Source organism: Hippichthys cyanospilos, chromosome 8 (assembly GCF_059441005.1).
Source record: "Hippichthys cyanospilos isolate Australia breed blue-spotted pipefish chromosome 8, RoL_Hcya_1.0, whole genome shotgun sequence".
NCBI classification, from domain to species: domain Eukaryota; kingdom Metazoa; phylum Chordata; class Actinopteri; order Syngnathiformes; family Syngnathidae; genus Hippichthys; species Hippichthys cyanospilos.
Window position 1 is genome coordinate 18139662 of NC_142376.1, and position 19026 is coordinate 18158687.

The 19026-nt window shown below is 40.8% G+C and overlaps 2 protein-coding genes across 2 annotated transcripts; one reads left to right on the forward strand and one right to left on the reverse strand.

Annotated features, from left to right (window-relative positions):
- Positions 1-699: 699 nt before the first annotated feature.
- On the forward strand, positions 700-11894 carry elovl5 (ELOVL fatty acid elongase 5). The gene is made up of 8 exons (XM_088420682.1): positions 700-872; positions 3466-3537; positions 3679-3866; positions 7094-7171; positions 7298-7469; positions 8584-8708; positions 8975-9109; positions 10912-11894. The coding sequence occupies exons 1-8, from the start codon at positions 707-709 to the stop codon at positions 11005-11007; spliced, it is 1032 nt and encodes a 343-aa protein (XP_088276808.1). The 5' UTR covers positions 700-706; the 3' UTR covers positions 11008-11894.
- A 406-nt stretch (positions 11895-12300) lies between these two features.
- Positions 12301-18766, reverse strand: fbxo9 (F-box protein 9; the record flags this gene model as incomplete). Its single annotated transcript, XM_088422009.1, is given in 14 exon segments — positions 12301-12649; positions 12910-13064; positions 13142-13235; positions 14691-14786; positions 14870-14960; positions 15078-15196; positions 15568-15682; positions 15772-15902; positions 16890-16986; positions 17373-17430; positions 17507-17623; positions 17757-17828; positions 18709-18724; positions 18726-18766. Coding segments are annotated over 14 exon segments (1311 nt in total), but the record flags the coding sequence as incomplete, so codon positions are not given.
- Positions 18767-19026: the final 260 nt, after the last annotated feature.

Consider the following 19026-nt stretch of genomic DNA (forward strand, 5'->3'; position numbering starts at 1 on the left):
CAGGGAGGGGAAGAAAAGCTATGCTAAACGGCAAGGAACAAATCACACTAGGATATCCTAAGTTATTTTGACAGGAGTCCAGTACCAGACAAATTTGGAAATACAATTCAGTGTTTTTTTGGTTTGTTTTAATTTCTTGAACTCTAGATTGTTCTAAACCTTAAAAACTTATTTACATCTTTATGTACATCTTTATGTACATCTTTATATTTTCTTAGTCAGCAATATGATGCGATGTTTCATTACTTGGAATGAGTTACAATTCACAGCTGAACATTGTCGAAAGTTAATTGCTTGAATTCTCTTACCTTCTTATGTGATTGCGACCATTTGAATCTGAAGGCGGTTTCAAGTTCTTGCTGGTATTTTATCTGGAGAAATCTACACAAGCAAATGCCAAGAGGCGTACATGCAAGCTCCACACAGGAAACCTCCGCATGCTGGGACTTCCTGCCGCCCCAATTTAGGTCAAAGAAGTGCCTTTTTTTTTTTAAATTATGGCCAATTGGTTTCTAATAACCGGCTAAGTCTATCAAATGAAAAGTGAGACAAATGATTCACACATTGAAAAATATAGTGACCCTTTTATTAATAATTCGAATAATAATATTAGTAGTAATTTCGCCATCTTTGTAGTCCAACTCATCTTTGTGCGCGCGCGTATGTCCTCCATGCTCCTCCCCAATCTATATAGGTCCCTGAGTGAATGCACGCTGTTCCGAACTGGCCCTCGAGCCACGCTTTAATTCCACTTTTCTTCTTAAAAAGGGAAAGAGAGCGAGAGAAAGACAGCGAGAGCAAAAAAAAAAAAAAAGTCCACAGTTCGTGTCGCGGCCACTCGCGTCCCGTGAGCGGGCACTCTGACTTTTATGGTGGGTGAGTATTACCGTCGTCATAGTTGTGTCATTTTTGCAGATGGTTAAAGACGTCTTCCGTGTCCTTGTGTGAGATGGGTGGTTGTGTGGGTCTGATTGTCATGTTAACTTTGTCGGAAGAGTGCACGTTACATTTGCTCAGTCGTGTACGCCACTTGATTTGATAACCAGTCTAATGATTGGAGGAAAAAAAAGTCTTTGGACAATCGATCTTTCTGTGCTCTTGCCAGGCGTGATAGTTGAAAGATTATGAGAGAGGTGATCGTGAAAGCTTATTAGTAATAACTATATGCACTGGTTTAATTGCTTATCGGTCATAACAAGGTTTACATTGTAAAACTATGTTTTAATTATTGTTATCTTCAATTTGAGCTTTGATTTTTTTATTGTATGACTAAACCCACCTTTGAAGTTTGTTAACAGTCATGGCACCTTGACTTACAAGTTTAAATCGTTACCTGAGCATGTTCTTAACTCAATTGTGTTGTATCTGAAGCAAATTTTGCTCATTTGAATGAATGGAAATGCCTTTTATCCTTGGGTTTTATTTGACATGTTTTTAAGAAAGATAATTAGCACTATATTGTCGATTTTGGTTGATTGATTGCTTTCGTTGAATAGCTGTTCAACAATTATTCATATTCTAAACCGCTTATCCTCATTAGTGTCAAGGGTGTGGTGAAGCCGAAAATAAACATAACAGATATATGTAATAAGTTAAAGTTGGGATAAATGTCAACCTTTGGCATAGTTAACGTCCAAAAAAGAGCAGGAAGATGTCAAAAGCTGATTTATTTCTACCCTTTGTTCTCGGTATAGTATTAATTTATCGGTTATATTAACAGATTATTCATGCAGTATATACTAGACTCAGGAGGTTTCCCTCATCAGTCCAAAGTTTTATGAATTTTGTTCTTGATATAGTTTGCCTGGCTAAATAAGTAGAAAAAACACATTGTAAAGTTGAAGTCAATTTTCAAAGTTAATGCTTTAACTTTGACGGCCCAAATAAATACATAAAAGAGAACGTAAAGAAGCACTTTGATGAAAATGTTGCACACACGCTGTAGTCAATCATACATTGTGCCTTTAATTAAAACGTGTAATCCCCCCGCTCGCCCGCCTCACCCCTTTTGCTCCAGCAGTGAGTGAGGAGGGCCAACCTAACCAGCGAGAGCTCAGCAGAAACACACCTTTCCGGGTTTCTTAATACTACAATCACTTGCATGTTTCACGTTCTTGAGAGCCCGCTGATGGCAGAGCCAAAAAACAATAACAAAAAAACAAATATACAGTTGATTTGTGCATTACGGACCAAGAACCAGCATGCAATTGTGCAATTAATGGACAGAAAATCATGCCCAGTCACCCAAAGGTCCCTTTTTTTTTTTTTACAGGAGCTGTCAAAGTCTGTTAGTTCCAGAAATGTCCGTAGTTTTATCAACAGAGACAGGCATATGTTATTTTCGAGCTGTGCCGCTGCTGTCACAGATGTACAGAACGATCTAGAAGACATGCACGGCCATGTTGGCATCAAAAGCATATTCATATTAATGCAGGTTGTTCACCAGATACTGCAATACTCTTTTGCTCACCCTCAAATGAGCAGCAGCTCTCTAAGAAAATGGATGGATAATGATGATATATGACACAATACATCCGTACAGAAATACCAATAATACTGTCCCTTGAAATGCAAAACTGTAGATGTCATTATGATCAAATTAAATATGCTTTGATTAGATTGTAATTAACCATGTTTTATGCCGGAATGAAATGACCAATGAGAAACAAGTTAACCACTGACAAGATAAGAATATAAACATATAGGAAGTTACTGGTGCGCTCATATTGATTTGGCAAGAGATATTTTAATGTCATGTGACCTTGTGCAGAGGCCGCATGCGGATTAAGTTTTCATTTTTTCACCGAATTTGATAACTCAATGCACGTTTGTGTCGCTTCATCCAAGGTTGTCTTAATCTGTTTAACCCTTCTGCGCTTTTAATCTGAACATGCCCTCTGACCTGCACAAATCTCTCATGAGCCAAACAGACCGTAAGCCCTCTATGTTGAAAAATGAGAAAAAAAATGTGTTGCGTTGATGTGAATATGTAGCTTGAGACAATACTGCACAGGAGATTTTTTTGAACCGCACTGTGCAGGTTGTGGCTGATGAAAAATACAAATTGTGATATCATATCAATGGCAAGAATGTCAGCTGTGGTGATAACTGTACACAAAGCACCTTTTCTTTAGTGTAAAATCTCAGATATTTATGAAGATCGTGTTATAGAGGTTAGTGTAACTGTTCAAAAAGCTGGTTGACACAAATCCTAATTTCCTTAGCCAAAGTTAACATACCCAACATAGGTAGCTAGCACATGGACTAAACTCTCTGAATTTCTCTTCCTAAAAGTAGAAATGAATTACATCGTGAAGAACTCATTAATTTGCAAGTGTTTTTGATTTATAGTCATCTGCATTTATACAATATCATCACGTGGTCCATTGCTAGCTTGTGTACTGCCTCATAATTCATCATTTGTCTTGCAATATTTCAGTAGTTAGTTGTTGTTGATGTTTTAAGACTTTCAGGTGAGCATGGAGGCCTTGGATCACAGGATTAACACCTTCTTGGAGTCGTGGTTAGGTCCCAGAGGTATGTCGGCACACAACATTATCGTTTGGGAGTTTGGTTTAGTGAAAATACAACTTATGATGTAGAAGGAGCTGTGGTCGTTGTTAATTTGATTTCATATTCTTATCAGATCTTAGCCTTACCTATGGCATATTTTCTCAGACCAGCGGGTGCGAGGATGGCCTCTGCTAGACAATTACTCGCCGACCCTTGCCCTCACCGTGGTGTACCTTACGGTGGTGTGGACAGGGCCCAAGTACATGAGACACAGGCAGGCGTACTCATGCAAAGGCGTCCTTGTGTTCTATAACACGGGCCTTACCATCCTGTCCCTCTGCATGTTCTACCAGGTAGGAGGTCACGCCGACGGTTGCGCGGCAAGCTATTGAAGACGGGATTATGTTACATACTCACTCGAAACCCAGTGTGTCAGTTTACTATTGATTTTGTTCATTCAAATCCATGCTGAAATCAATCAGACTATCTGATGTCAGGGGTTCTTTGTTGTCAGGCTCAGACCCTAGTCTCCAAATCACGGATCCTCGGATTGTGTTTGACGTTTAGTTAGAAATCACAGAGAATTCACGAGACACATTCATAGAAATCACTTCTTGTGAGTCATTTTTCTCAAGTCAATTGTTATAACCACATAATCTGCTTGGACATTGTCAACTGACGCTTTGTTATTTCTTCCACTCGCCATTTTGGAGGGGTTCGCTTCGACGGATTTAGTTAGATAGCATCACGCGTTTTTTTTTTTTTTTTAATCATTCATCACAATATTTTCTATAATTAATCTCAATTGATCTCATTTTTCAGTTTTTTTTTCTGAAGGTGGGATTTTAAAAAAGTAATGAAAAGTAACATCTTCCTTGGCACGTGTGTGCGGCAATCACATTGTGAGTGGTGATCGTATATATAGTTTTTAAAGCGTCATCAAATAATACTAAACTGCAAGCAACTCAATTGGATTCGTGAGCATTAGTGGACTAGTCGGACCAGCCAAGAGCAAGTGTTTTGTGGCAAACCCCCGTCACTGTTGTTCACGTAAGGCATTGCTTCTCATATAGTGGGGCGGGCCCCTCTCAATGTGATGCACGGTGGGGCGGATGACCCCAGGGAAACCCCTTTGTTTTTCTCATTTGAAAATTTGATTGAGTGATAAAGTCAATGACCAAGAGGTCCATTGATAGCACAATGAGCGATCAAGTTGATACCACCCAACTAAGTTAAACTACATGAAACGTCATCCCTAGATTATTATGTACAATAATGCAGATAAACACTGCAGAAGGACATCATCTTCAGTTATTGAGAGCCAAACATTACCAATGTCTGTGCAGCATTAACAACAGTCGGTGAATTACGCATCCGTGTAGCTCAAACGGCATTTTTGGAAAAGGTTTATAAGTTTACACTTTCTAACCACTTTCTCGAACGAACGTAAGGAAGCGTACGTATCCTGCTGGTTTTCAATCGCTCTAACTTTGAACATACCTGATTCAAACGATTAGGATGCTTCCACGGAGCTTGCTGATGAGCTGATCATTTGAATCAGGTGTGATGGACGAAGAACACATGGAAACAGACTGGATACGCTCTCGGGGAATTCCAGTTCCCTTCCCCTGGTTTAGAATATTGTGTTAGTCCTCCGATGATTTGTAAACTTCTATCTGACGGCGTGTCACAATGCATGTTGTCAAGGGCAGCAACATAACTATTTCTCCACACAATCTGCTGGTATGTCGTTTTAGACTAGCTGGCAAAGTGCTTGAAATACTCTGAAAAGGCCATAATAATTCATTTCGCTGATCACTGTTAATTGCTGCGTTTGCATGGACCACGCGCCTAATTTTCCATGATAGCGATGGTAGAAAAAAAAGACATTCCAGAATGCTTTCCTCTGAGCGATGTACGTTGTTTACAGAGCAAGTGCAAAATAGAATGCCAACAGCCCCTTTTGATTCTAGTTCACCCTTAGCCTTTGCACTTTCAATTGATTTCTTGAAGAAATGATCACATATAATGAACACGAATATATTGCTATAGCTGATGGCTGGGCGACAGACACACAGGCTAGCTAGCTAACAGCTAAGCCGCTAACCTGAGCTCACAATAGGCACCTCAACTCCCAACAGACAGTGCGAATGCTGACCCCCGAGCAGACAACATTAATACCTCACATGTACATTTTATAATGCAAAATATTTTTTTGTATCCCATTAAATAGTTGCATAATAGGTAGATTAATCTGGAGCGGTGTCTGTGGGAGCCAGACAAAGTCAAACAACAATCCTTTCAAATTGTTTCTTGTTAGATTAAAATATTACCAAAGGAGATTATAAACACCGATTGAATCCATTCTGGTATCAAATTGTCTACATTAAAAAGGGTTTTGAATCATCATCCAGCAAGTAACATGTGAACATTGTCAGGAGTTACTCATCTAGATGGGTTATTCACAAGTCTAAAAGTGCGTCTCCGCCTCTTCTGGCTGAATTCTTGCCTCGCCATCTGCATTACGTAAGGTTCATTAAACCCTGCAACTCATGTTATCTGATTAGAATCAAAGTACACGGTGGTTTGATTGCAATCAGTGAATCCTCTGGATTTTTTTATTTTTTTTTAAACAAGAGCGGTTTGAACAGAAAATCAAGCCAGTGATGTAAACGTATAAATCAAATGTCCGTCACGCCGTAATTCATTTATACATCTCCGCCCGAAGCTTTTGCTTCTTCTGTAAAGGCAGTTGATCGTTATTGATTTTGTGACTTGGTATTGTATTACACTTCTTATCTACTTTGAACTGGGTTGAGTTCATTTGTCCACAGGAAGTCTCATACAAATGAGGAAACAAAAGATGTTGTGGTTCATTTTTACTTCTGAGAAAATATCCCAAAGTCTTCGTGTTACCACAGTACTGTCTTGTATCGTTGTGCAACTTCAGTTTTCAGTGTGATTTAAAAATTTAAAAAAAAATGAAAGCTTTGATATTTATTGGATCAAGTTTGACATTTTTTGCAACTGCAATCTAAACATTTACAGCAGTTGTATACAAGTAGCATCGATGTCATTATTTATGACACATAAATTTATAACATATTCTTGTATCCTCAAATATATTCATGAATGAAGTTTATTGCTAATGTCGTTTTGTGGACTTATTTAAAAAAAAAAATACAAGCAGTGATTAGGTAAGCAATGCAAAAAAGTTGTGCAAAGAATTGAATTGGATTTTCACTACCTTACACACAAGCTAAAGTCACAGGTTAAAAAAAAAATCCTGCAACATAAAGATGAATGTGTTAAATATAAGACCAGTTCAGCAACTTGTCACAAATACACATGATAAGAATTAGTGTCCTTTTAACTTCATTGTGTCAAACAATGCTTTCTGTGAGAGGAAAGAATTTTTTAAACAACATTATCAATGACCCCTGCTATTCAGGGAGGAAAACAAGACCAGGCCGGCCCATAAATTGTGAAAATTCTATTATATGGGTGTTCATGCACGTTTTTGTTTCTTTTTTGCCTTTTTTGGCATAAATATGACACCTTAATTCCTTTTTGTCCTTAGCTTTTGTCTGCTTTGTGGAACAGCAGTTATAACTTGTACTGCCAGGACACACACAGTGCACCAGAAGTGGATAATAAGGTGAGTGTGTCATACTTCTTTTGTGGCATTGTTTTTAAGCAATGTCATTTCTTTTCCTTCTTTAACATATCCAAACAATTAGACTAATACATGCCTATTCACACTCAACGTCTTTGTTCGACTCAGATCATGAATGTGCTGTGGTGGTACTACTTCTCCAAGGTCATTGAGTTCATGGACACCTTCTTCTTTATTCTGCGAAAGAACAATCACCAACTCACCTTTCTTCACGTCTACCACCACGTCAGCATGCTCAACATCTGGTGGTTCGTCCTGAACTGGCTCCCCTGTGGTCACTGTGAGTGATGACAATCCACACCAACAGTCAATAGCTGAACTTTTGATTTAGTTTCCAAGCTGAATGGAGGGAGCTAAGAAGCCCAGCCATCAATCCATTTGTGCAGCGCTTCTATTACGGTCCAGGCCAGGGGTGTCCAAACATTTTTGGGGGTAACGTGGCAGGAAACCGGCGTACACAGAGAAAGGGGAGAACATGCAAACTCCACACGGGAGAGTTGGAAGCGAACCCACGACCTCCGTAAATGAGGCAGACATGCTAACCAGTCCGCCCATCACATTTTTTTCTCATCTAAACTCATGTAAACATTTTTAAACATCTTCTGGGTTCATTTGAAACATGTAACAAGCAATTAAATGTTCACACAAAAAAACAGGAAAAGTGAAAATTACATTTCAAACATGGGCTATCAATTGGGCAGTTAAATGTTTTTTATACATTTATTTAACTGGGAAATACATACAAATCATTCACCAGTGCAGCAGATTTCAGTCGAACCATGGCATATATTTGAAAACAAACGTTCACTCAACGTTGAACTTTTTAACAGGGAACTATGTGAACCTCTTCACCAGGTGAAAGCACACCATTCTTCTCACTACAAAATGTAATATCAACAGCGGCCAGAGGCGGCGCCAAAAAACAAGATCAAGCCAAACAAAGCACAAATGAATGAACAGCTTCCAAAACATCATTATTTTGGGTGCGGCCAATGCGACCCGGTACCAGTTGATCCACGGACCGGTACCGGGCTCATTGATGCACAGGGTTTTCTCTAGGTACGCTAGCTTCCTCACATTCATTCATACCAAATAATGTCCAAGAGTGTGAAAGGCTGTTTGGTGTGTATGTGATTGACTTAAGCTGGCTACTTGAGACTAAGCGGGATAGAAAATGGATGGGTTGAGGATATCGCTTACGACGCAGCATTGACAGAATGAAATGTGATTGTTGAGGCTGTCCGGCGACAACCGATACCTACAGTTGCGGTTGCTTCCTTCCTAACATTTGCGAATGTGCCATGAATGTCGGTCACGGAGGTACAGCCTTCTAATAATAGCGCTTACTATGCGTCCAGTCAAATCGTTTGTATTTGTGCACTGTCTCTTTCCAGCCTACTTTGGGCCTTGCCTCAACAGTCTTGTCCACGTGGTCATGTACTCATACTACGGCCTGTCAGTCATCCCCGCCGTGCGGCCGTACCTCTGGTGGAAGAAGTACATCACGCAGCTGCAGCTGGTAAAGACACTTCCGCGAAACGTAGCTTTGTCTTTGAGATGTCCTGGACACAGGACTTTTGAGCGCAAGTTCTCCTTGAAGCTTTGTTGTCTTTTATTTTTGGAACTGCTTAAACAAGGCACAGATGAAGGAAAAAGACATTTGCGCATCCATTACGGATATTTTGGGCTTTGGATCGATTGTCTTTCTCGTCACCTTTTAACTGCAGCATCCTGTATGTGTGTGTGCGCGCGCGTGTGCATGTGTGTGTCATGTTTCCCCTGCAGATCCAGTTCTTCCTAACGATGTTGCAGACCGTGTGCGCCATCGTCTGGCCGTGTGGTTTGCCCTTCGGATGGCTCTTCTTCCAAATCTTTTACATGTTCACCCTGACTGTCTTCTTCTGCAACTTCTACATTCAGGTCACTTTAGCTGATAGCGTCCCATTATTCACAAATACATTTTCATTGTTTTTCATTATTTATCATTCTCCAATTATTGTTGCGTTGAAATGAAAACCTGGGTCAAAGTCTTAACTGTACCTAGCAACCCTAACTTGAAAACCTAAATCCTGACTGAACCCAAAGCTAGCGCTGAAAAGCCTGTGCCAAGACAAAACGATAACCCTTTTTGTTGGACTTTAACCCCCGGTGGACATTTTGACCCAACTTGGGCTTTTAGATGTTTTTGATATGTGATAGCATACAGGAAAAAAAAACACTAGGAGGCTCAAATATTTCATTGATTGTCAAAACAGGTCGACATTTAATATGCCATCCCTTCTAAATGCTTGTAAACGAGGGGTCAAGAGGTACACCTACAGATGTCAAATTTAGCCCATAACAGGTGCATTTACTGCCATTAAAAGTGGGAAATATTGTAAATTTTGGACATATTGAAAACCCGATGTTTTATCATGCATTTCCCCCGATTTTTGCATTAGTCCTTTCAACGGCAACTCCCGAACAGGGTGCAATAGAAATGTTTGTGTTGAGACCCCAAAACTAGGTGTGTGTGTGTGTGGGGGGGGGGGGGGGGGGGGGGGGGGGGGGGATTTGCATACATACATAAAGTAAATATATATTTATACTGATGATGTTCTGACCCTTTCAAAGTCAGACCAAGTTGGGTGATAATAAGGCCAGGCTAGCGAAAAATTAATAACCAAGTTCAATCTTGTTCTTCATGATGTAATCATAATCTTAACGTAAACACAAATAGCATTTTAATCCCGAACGTTACTTTTCTAAAACCTTCTGCTATGGCTTTCGGTGACTGGAAAATTATGGGTATTTCAGTTAAATTGAAGTGACAGTTATTTATCGTTGTTTGTCGTTTTTTTTAATGTAATTGAAAATATACAGTAGAGTTTAAGGTGCTCTTGTAACATTAAAAGCAAAGGTTTTTAGATGTTCTATGTCAATACCAGTAAAATGTTTGGAAACAGTTTCAATTTTTTTTTAATTTGTTCCATATTGTAAGTAAATACGGAAGTCATCAAGACAATGCAGCAACACACAAAGAAACCATTTACTCAAGGTAAAAATGTTCAAAACAAAATCTTTTGAGATTCTTAACTCATTCACTGCCATTGACAGTATGGGTTCCTTAATTATTCCACTCGTCACAATGAGTCGCCGCCGTATATCCAAAAATAACAATACATTCCTTGCAGTAATCTGCCATTTTGCGGAAGAACATTTAACTCATTCACTGCCATTGACAGCTATAGACGTCAAAGCTTCGTTTTTACTGGACTTGCAGTGAATGAGTTAGAAGTAGGCAAAATGTTGCCACTTTGCACATTTTGGTGTTTTCTTACTCAGCTTTCTGATGTAAACATTGCTTTATGAACAGGAATGACTTTCATTTCACAGCTGTCCTTTTTCAAGAGCTGGATTTGGCGTTTTTTTTAATTACTATTCTTTGAGTATCAAGGGCTCCATTACATCAATCTTATTCAGAATTTCTAACTTGCAACCTTAACCCAAAGCCTGACCCTACTTGGCACCCCTTTTTCTGACTTGAAATGCTCAAAATGAATAAAAACACTTAATTCATACTCAAAACCTGAAACCCTCCCGCAATCCCAAATAACTAAACTTAACCAGAACCGTCACATTTAAACCTAGCCACAATCTGCCATTTCTTGCCATCTTTTGAAAATGTCTCTTCTAACCATTCTAATGATCATCTTTGTTTTCCTTCCTTCATCCTTCACTAGACATACAAGAAGAACAAAAGAGAGCTCAAGAACGGCACTTCCCGGTCAACCAACGGACACGAAAAAAGGAACGCGCTGAAAACAAAGATGAACTGAGGCTGGGTTAACATGGGCGACTGCAAACTCGCTTGATTGTCACCTGCAGCCCGTTGGCCCATGCTGCTAAGAAGCAAGAACAAAAAAAAAAGGAAGGGAAGGCCACGGTTTACACTTGTATTCCTGTTTAATTTAAACAAGCGGACAAGGGAGGCTTTCTCTGCAGACGGTGCAAAGTGAGCGTCAATTTGAAGCGCGCAGCACTTCGGGTTGTCCTTGACGTGTAACAAGAGCGCGCTTCTTGCGTCCGGCCTGCGCTGTTGCGTAATGTCGAAATACCGTTTGTCCTTTGCAGAGGCCACCCAGGACAGCGCAAGATGCTTCTTGTTCAAAAGTTGCACAGTCGGCCCAATTATATGAAATAATCCCTTGGGACTCCTTTTAATTGCGTTAGGCGGGTGGCTTCTTTACTCTTTATTTTACTCTATATTTGATATGTATTTACAAGCGCACTCAACATCAATAAGAACCACTTTAGACATTTGAAAACATTAAGTAGAGATGGTGCCTTCATGGATGTGGGTCTATTTGGTTGCTGATGGTTATGTCACCACATTGATGCTGGTTCACTTTGTGCCTGACTTTCGTTTTCGACATCAGCAATGGGACGTAATCAATTGCGTTATTTAAGAATTGCTTTGTGTTTGCTTAGATATTTTTATTTTACTTAACACAGGAAGTCTGCTTATTTACAGAAAGTCAGACTTGTTTCATTTCACACAGGAAGTCTCACCCTTGATGTCACACAGTATTTCCGATTTGAGAAAAAATGTAACTGGTGCACTTTGTCTTTGTGCAGTTCACTGACTGATGCATAGAAAATACTGCGCAATGCCTTGATTGAATTGCATATGATTCTTTGAATAAAACATTTCACCTACTTCACAGATGAACTTCTTGGCTTTTTGACTTCAATTTTGCACGTATTTCAGATCGCAGTTGGTATTGGAAAGCAATTAGTGAAGGACATATTGATTGCGCGCTGACATGCAAAAGACAGTGCATTCATTCAGGTCTCATCCACACTGTGGCGTGACATGACGTGAGTGATCAATAATAGGGACACTGGTGCAAACGCTAGCATGAAACATGGACAGCAAAACGTAAGTTAAAACTATTTTTGTCATGAATATCAAGCTTATCTGCATTTGAGAGGCTTGACTTTTGCTGTAAACTTTTCCCCTCCTCCGTATATCCTGCTTAATCCGTCCAAAAGAATACGACGAGGGGACGTTTCTTGTTCATATTTAATAACACCGATGTGATGTGTGTACCAAGCACGATTAAGACGTGTCAAGGGAAACAAACTTTTTATTTTTCACCTTTTATTGGCAGGAGAAAGTGCAACATGAGAGAGAAGCAGAATGAACATTCATTGCCGGGGACCGGGCCTGCTAATAACGTGGTGTTCAACCACTCAGCAATATTTTGGAAAATCAGGTTAACTAGTTATCACGCGCTTGCGTTCAGTTTTGACGTTTGTTAAAAGTGAAGCTTGAACCGGTGGCCTCGGTCGATGATCATGCGGGTGCCTTAAAGCGGCTGATCCGAGAATGCTGTGTAACTCTTCACGCGCCCAAAGGTGAAAGGTGTGTACATCTTATTCAGGTCAAATGTGCTGATAACAGTTTCCCCAGTCAGCCTGAAAAAGAGCACATTAAACAAACAAAAAAACATTTTTTTTTTTTTTTTTAATATAAAGTCCATGTATCTCCCACTCACTCGTGTGTTGGATTGCAAATTTGGGAAATGTTTCAAGCGTCACGCTTTTTTTCTTAATATCCACTGATGTCTGCATATGATAAAACATTCCATTCATCCTAACATTTTGGAATACTTCCCCAATTCCTCATCAAAAGTCCCCATGGTAATTTAGGCGCAACGACCCTGCTTGTGTCTTACTTGTAAGTGGTGTGGCAGGAATGGTGGATCCACGTCAGCTTATTGAATCTCTGGCGCCCCCCAGAGGACAGCAGGAGGCCCACATGGAAGGTGTGCTCAGCCTCCGGGCCGGGGTTCCGCCTGCAGAACCGACTCTTTTGCATCTCTGATGATTTCTGGCCATGCATAAATGATTTCCTTCATCAACATGGAACCTTAACTACCCCCCGCCCCCCTACACAGCAACTCTCACCTCCTCCTTCCGCTTGTGGACGACAGCATAAACTTTGGTTTGGTTGTCCGTCTCCTGGGACAGGCGGAAGTGGCCCAACTTAATGGCTTCCATTCTGCACAAGAACCAGAAATGCCACTTAAAATGACAGGCGGGCGCCAGTAGTGCACCAGTGTCAATTTTGACCAGCAATTTTCGTCTAATTTGTAGTAGTCTTGATCAAATGACAGTGTTCCTTCATTTTTCGCCGTTAATGGGGGACCGGAAAATCCAACGTAAAGTGAATTCAGCAATGAAGGACCCCACCCCACAGACATTGTACATACATTAAACGTTTTAGTAAAAGCCTCCCTCCCTTTCTTTCAGACGTCCAGTGATCTCCTAAGCGTAGCATGGAGGTAAAACAGTCTCTCTCCTTTGGGGCGCAAAATTTCTTTTTCGTTTTTCAACATGTGTATCAATGAGTGATGAGCGCCGCTCACTTAACTTTCAATAAACTGTGTAGAGTTCTTGCCAAGAAGAGTGCCAGACGAAGGAGAGCAGTGGTTTAGTTTGAAGCAAAAGTGCCTTCATTTGACCAAAATTGTGTATTAAGGCTTGCTTGAGACTCCACGTTTGGACTGAGCGGGGGAGTGTTGCGGCGCGTCATTAGCTGCTGTGAAGTGACGGCCCATGGAAATGAATGAATAAAAATGAGAAGCACTGGGGCTGCGAGGAGCCGAGGGAACGGGACTTCATTTCACTCAAAATTCAGTCATCTGATTGTATAATTTAGTCATCTGGTCGAATTTCCTTCAGGTCACATTAATGCTACAACAAAAATGGCATTGAGCTTCAAAAACATTTTAGGATGTGCGTTCTTTAAATGTCATTTCAAATTTGTCACGTTCCTCTCACAAGTGACCGTTCCAGATTATTTAAGATGTTGTATTTTTTTTCTTCGTTGTTTACTGGTTCATTATCTTCCCTGCACTTTCTTCATCGTATGGTTGTCATCTGCCCGCTGCTGTCTTCACGAGAGCATGATTGAAATGGGTGGCTGGCTTAGGTTCAGGGCTCAAAACGGCCTGGGATTGGTTTTCTTCCTTTAGTCCTTGTCTGTTCCATTTTCTGAGTGGTTCTTTTCTCTTTTCTGAATTTGACCTGTTCTTCTAATTAGATACTAGCAATATTCTTATTCCATTTTGTTTTTATTTGTTAACTATTGTCAGTTATAATATTATAGTATCAAAGAATGACGATTTGGTTCATTTTATATTGGAAATTTTTTTTTAACAAAACTCTTTAGTCGACGAAACTAGCACTGCATGACTTTTTAAAATATCCCAGAGCTCTGAGGCCTCTTAATTTGCGGGAGGAGTAAGGTGAGATCCTGGTCAAAATTCCTCCCCGGACTCAAAACATTCGAGATGACTTGCTTCAAATATTACTTGTATCAAAAATATGTTATGATGGTTTAAAAAAAAAAAAAAGTGCATTTTTATCAGAATTGGTGGGTTAAATGTTCCTAGTTCCTGTGAGGTTGCCCACCCGCCTTAATGCATACAAGTAAATATAAACAAGGTCCCACCTGGCATTTTGAGTGCGCAAGCGAGGGACAATAGAGAGAGGCTCCTCGGGTGTGGTCAGCATGAGCACGCTGCCATCAGGAAAGAATCGCAAGTACCTAACACAAACACATTGAATAACTGACCTACTAGTGGAAAAGAGCAAAAGTGGTGTGGCGGTATTTGCGTGTGCCATGCCTACCTATAGAAGTCAACGTGGTGCCAAGGCCGGTAGAAGCCGTCCAATGATTCCTCTCCTTGACGAATGTATGATGTCTTGCTGATGTAGACGCCTGTATGGACAATTGAAGAATTTACAAGAATTTGATTGTTTGTTTGTTTTTTGGGTTTTTTTCCAGGGAGGGGGGGGGGGGGGGGGGCAGCGAAGCATTTCTACAAAGCAGACATACCATCGAAACGGACGCGGGGCCTCTGCAGGAACATCTCTCTCCAAGACAGGAAGTGTCCCAGCTTGGTACAGCTGCGCCCCCACACTCTTTGACAGGCTGAACGCCATATTTCAGGATCCCTGCCGTACACAGCAAAAGCGAAATACTAAGGTGTGAACATGTGAGGGGCAGATCTCAAATTTTGGTTCACTCCCTCAGATGGTATGTAAAAAAAAAAAAAAATTAAAATTAAATGTTACAATGACAAACCTTTTTCAATACAATGCAAGTGCATTTTTTAAAGGGACAATGTGTAAGCTTTAGACCGTTTTTCATTACGGACAGCAGGAGATGCTGCATTTACCAGCCTCCAGAGGAGTAATAGGAGGAAAATATGACTTAAAACCGGAACAGCCCATAAAGGTTTTATGATGTTGACAGTTCAGACAAAATTAACTTTTGGAAAATATATTAGTGTACAGCGTTAATGAAGGTGACAAGCGGTGCTGACCTTGCACAAATGTAAAAGCCGCGGCACACCAATGACAGTTGCTCCAGGGCTCGCATGTCCAGGTCCCGCGACACGACCCAACGAAAAATGTACATGAGGATCTCCCGAGGCAAGGCTGCGGTCATGTATGAACACAACACGAAGGTAAGCACAAGCTGACAACCACGAGAAGGAAACAAATGACGTGCTGAGGAGGTGTTTTACCTGATACATGCACCTGAGATTTTTCCACATCAGGGGAGCAAATCTTGGGAAAGGAAGCTGCTAAAGTCAGCTGCTGCTCAAAGTAGGCAACCAGATCCTCAATCTCGTCATCAACATCCCGCTCCTCGTTGCTGTAGTACAACACAATGTGTGTTAGTGCGCACTTCTCCTATGCCGAAAAATGAAAAACGGTGAGGTCGCACATTTCATAGTGAACTTTTATGGTGGACAGCCTACGTTGCACCTGTAAAATACTGGTGTTGTATAGCTCAATCTTGGTGTATAGATAAGCGAGCAAAAGTCTTTTTGTGTACAGAGAAATAGCTAGATCTATTGAGTTTAGATTATGAAGAATGAGAGTAAAAACAAAAATGTGGATTTTATATTTCACGTTCAGAGTAGACTATTTGAAATCATCATTAATGGAAGACCTCATTTTTTTCAAACAATAACAGGACTTACACTCACGCTCAAAGATTTGGACGTTTAAAAAAAATAACCTTAATGAAAAAAAATTCACATCAAAAGAAAATGATTTAGTTTTGCAATGTTACAGTTCAGATATCCATCCATTTTCTATAGCCGCTTATCCCCACAGGGGTCGCAGGCTAGATGGCGCCTATCTCAGCTGGCTTCGGGCAGTTGGCGGGGGACACCCTGAGCTGGTTGCCAGCCAATCGCAGGGCACACAGAGACGAACAACCATTCACGCACCAATAACTTCTATGGACAATTTAGTATGTCCTATTCACCTGCCGTGCATGTTTTTGGGGAGTGGAAGGAAGCCGGAGTGCCCGGAGAGAACCCACGCGGGCTTGAGGAGAACATGCAAACTCCACACAAGAAGCACAAGAAGAAGCCGGGTGGATTTGAACTGTGAGGTGGACGTGCTATTCATTGCGCCATCAAGCCACCCCAGTTCAGATATTGTTAATGTTATTAAAACAAAACAAAAAAATTCTAAACAAATCAACTACTTTTAAGTGAGCACTATGAATAGGAGTGTTTTTACACAGTAATGTTTTCATAGAAAACAAGGAAGTACAGGTGACATTGGTAGTGTGAGTGACAATGGTAGTGTCCAACTGTGTCTGTGTCAACAACGTCGGGGATCTTACTAGTTTCCCTCAATTTTAACAGCGTCAGGGTGGCTGTAGTTGATCTTTGATTCGATATCAGGCACAAGCTGCATAGCCAGGCGATAGAACTTGATAGCTGCCAACATTAACAACAGTTTCAATAACAGTTAGGACTTCTCAACGAAGTCCACAAAAATCACAGTTAAGTTAAAATGAATTGCCAAGGCTTTTAAAGTCATGTAAAGCAGATAAGTGGCACACCACCCATTTGGAGGTTGACCCATAAACTCCAAAGTGCGTATGGTGCATTTGTGAAACCATGATCTAAATCATTAACTCCATGGGTACTTCTTGGACAACAATGTGACTTAAAGCATCCCCTGAACAGTTAATAAGTGCCACGCTCTGACTTGAGAGGATTAAGTAAGCAAGACTGGTGAAATGTCAACCAGTCACTTTGGCAGAGTTCAAACTTGTCTTTGCAGTGGAAATGTTTAAACCAAGCTGCATGAACACACTCACCTTCGTAAAACGCACCATTTTGCTCTTCCTGAACAGCTCTCAAGTACAGCTCTGCAGCCTATCAGGTAGAATTGGAATAAATAAAAATCACTCACTCAACGTAACAGGTCTCGTCATGTGTTTCGGGGACGCACCTCTTCTTCCCGAACAACTTCTTGCGTCCTCCTTGGACCTATGGCTCGCAGAAGCCTCGTTTCGGAGCTTGGTTTGAGCTCGGACATCCACTTCGCCCGGAAAGCACTGAGCTGCAACTGCAGTTGAAATTGTTACAAGTTACACAAACATTCTTCATTAAATTCATACGGAATTAGCCCCTTCACTACCATTAGTCATCTCAAATAATCTATGAATGGTGGTGGTCTGTGCTGTGCAAGGTTATTTTACCTCAAGATTTGGGTCATCAGACCCTTCATCTTCTTCCTCCAGCATGCCACCAACATCCACATTTTCTTCAGCCTAGTAAAAGTGAACAAACATTAGCCAAAGTCTTTATCACCGTGACCACAAAGCTGATAACAGAGCAAAGTGGGACAAACAACAGTTTGACTGGTTAATCTAAACTCGTGATTCCCAACCAAAATGCAAATTATGTCATTTCATTTAGTTTGATCAAAACATTTTTATTATAATTAATTACAAGTATTTGTTCTACCTATGCCAGTAATGTTGAAAAGTTTATCGGCCTACTTTCTCCAGACCCCTACAAGGTGCATCGCCTGCCTGTTAGACTCGGACAGGAATCTTCCATCATGTTGCCAAGCAGGTCGGCTTTCACCGAGTGGATACTCATACTGTGTTTATTATTAAACCCCAAGAGCGCCCTTGGGTGCCTTGATCAGCGCTACACAAATCCGAGCTGTTGATATAGAGTTATGATCAGGATCAGTTATGATTATTACTACTACGCAGTTTCCATAGTCGCCAGTCATCTTTTTAACGTTTTTGAATGAAAAAAAAGCACTATAGGCTCAACAAGCAAGTTTAAACCAGTTGCCTCGATTACACCTTTGCGGATACCATAATGTGGTTGACTGACAAGCTACGCAGAAATGATGGGGGGAAAAAATCTTTTCAGCAAGCTCTTGAGTATTTAGGTTAATACTGTGACACTAAGTTAAAATGACGATAACCATGCTATTTGGCCAATAACAGTGGACTGCAATTTAGCATTGCAGTGTAATTGAATAAATGCCTCAAAAAACAACAGCGTTTTGCGGACTGAACTAGTTCGTCTGGTAGCCAGGTGACGACAAACGTGTTGGCTAAAGTCAGCGAAGTGCTAGCTAGCCGACGTCAATTCTAGCTTGCTAACAGCTAACAAGCGCGATTAGCATACCATGACAACTTGGCCGAAAAGTCGGTTTAGTGTGCGCGTATGTCTTCACAAACTTTCGGCGTGGCGTTTACAGGTCACGGTCGGAGAAACGGACCACACAACGAACATATTTTCGAGCTCGCAAGAACGCAGCCATTTCGGCGACTGGTCCCAGTCGATCTTGGGAGAGTAGAGCCAAGTAATCCGGAAGTCGCTCACCTACCTGCCTTATTTGGCTTGTCACTGTTTTCTTTCGTACACGTCAACGTTACAAAATGAAGCCAAATTAAAATAACAAATAAACCGCGAGGGGAATTCTTATGGAACTCAATTTGCAAA

What these genes read in the sequence shown, in the direction of transcription:
- elovl5 (XM_088420682.1), top strand. Translation starts at nt 707, where the DNA reads ATGCACGCTGTTCCGAACTGGCCCTCGAGCCACGCTTTAATTCCACTT. An exon ending in CGGGCACTCTGACTTTTATG is followed by an intron (nt 873 to 3,465) that starts GTGGGTGAGTAT and finishes TGATGTTTTAAG; the next exon opens with ACTTTCAGGTGAGCATGGAG. An exon ending in CTGGCTCCCCTGTGGTCACT is followed by an intron (nt 7,470 to 8,583) that starts GTGAGTGATGAC and finishes GTCTCTTTCCAG; the next exon opens with CCTACTTTGGGCCTTGCCTC.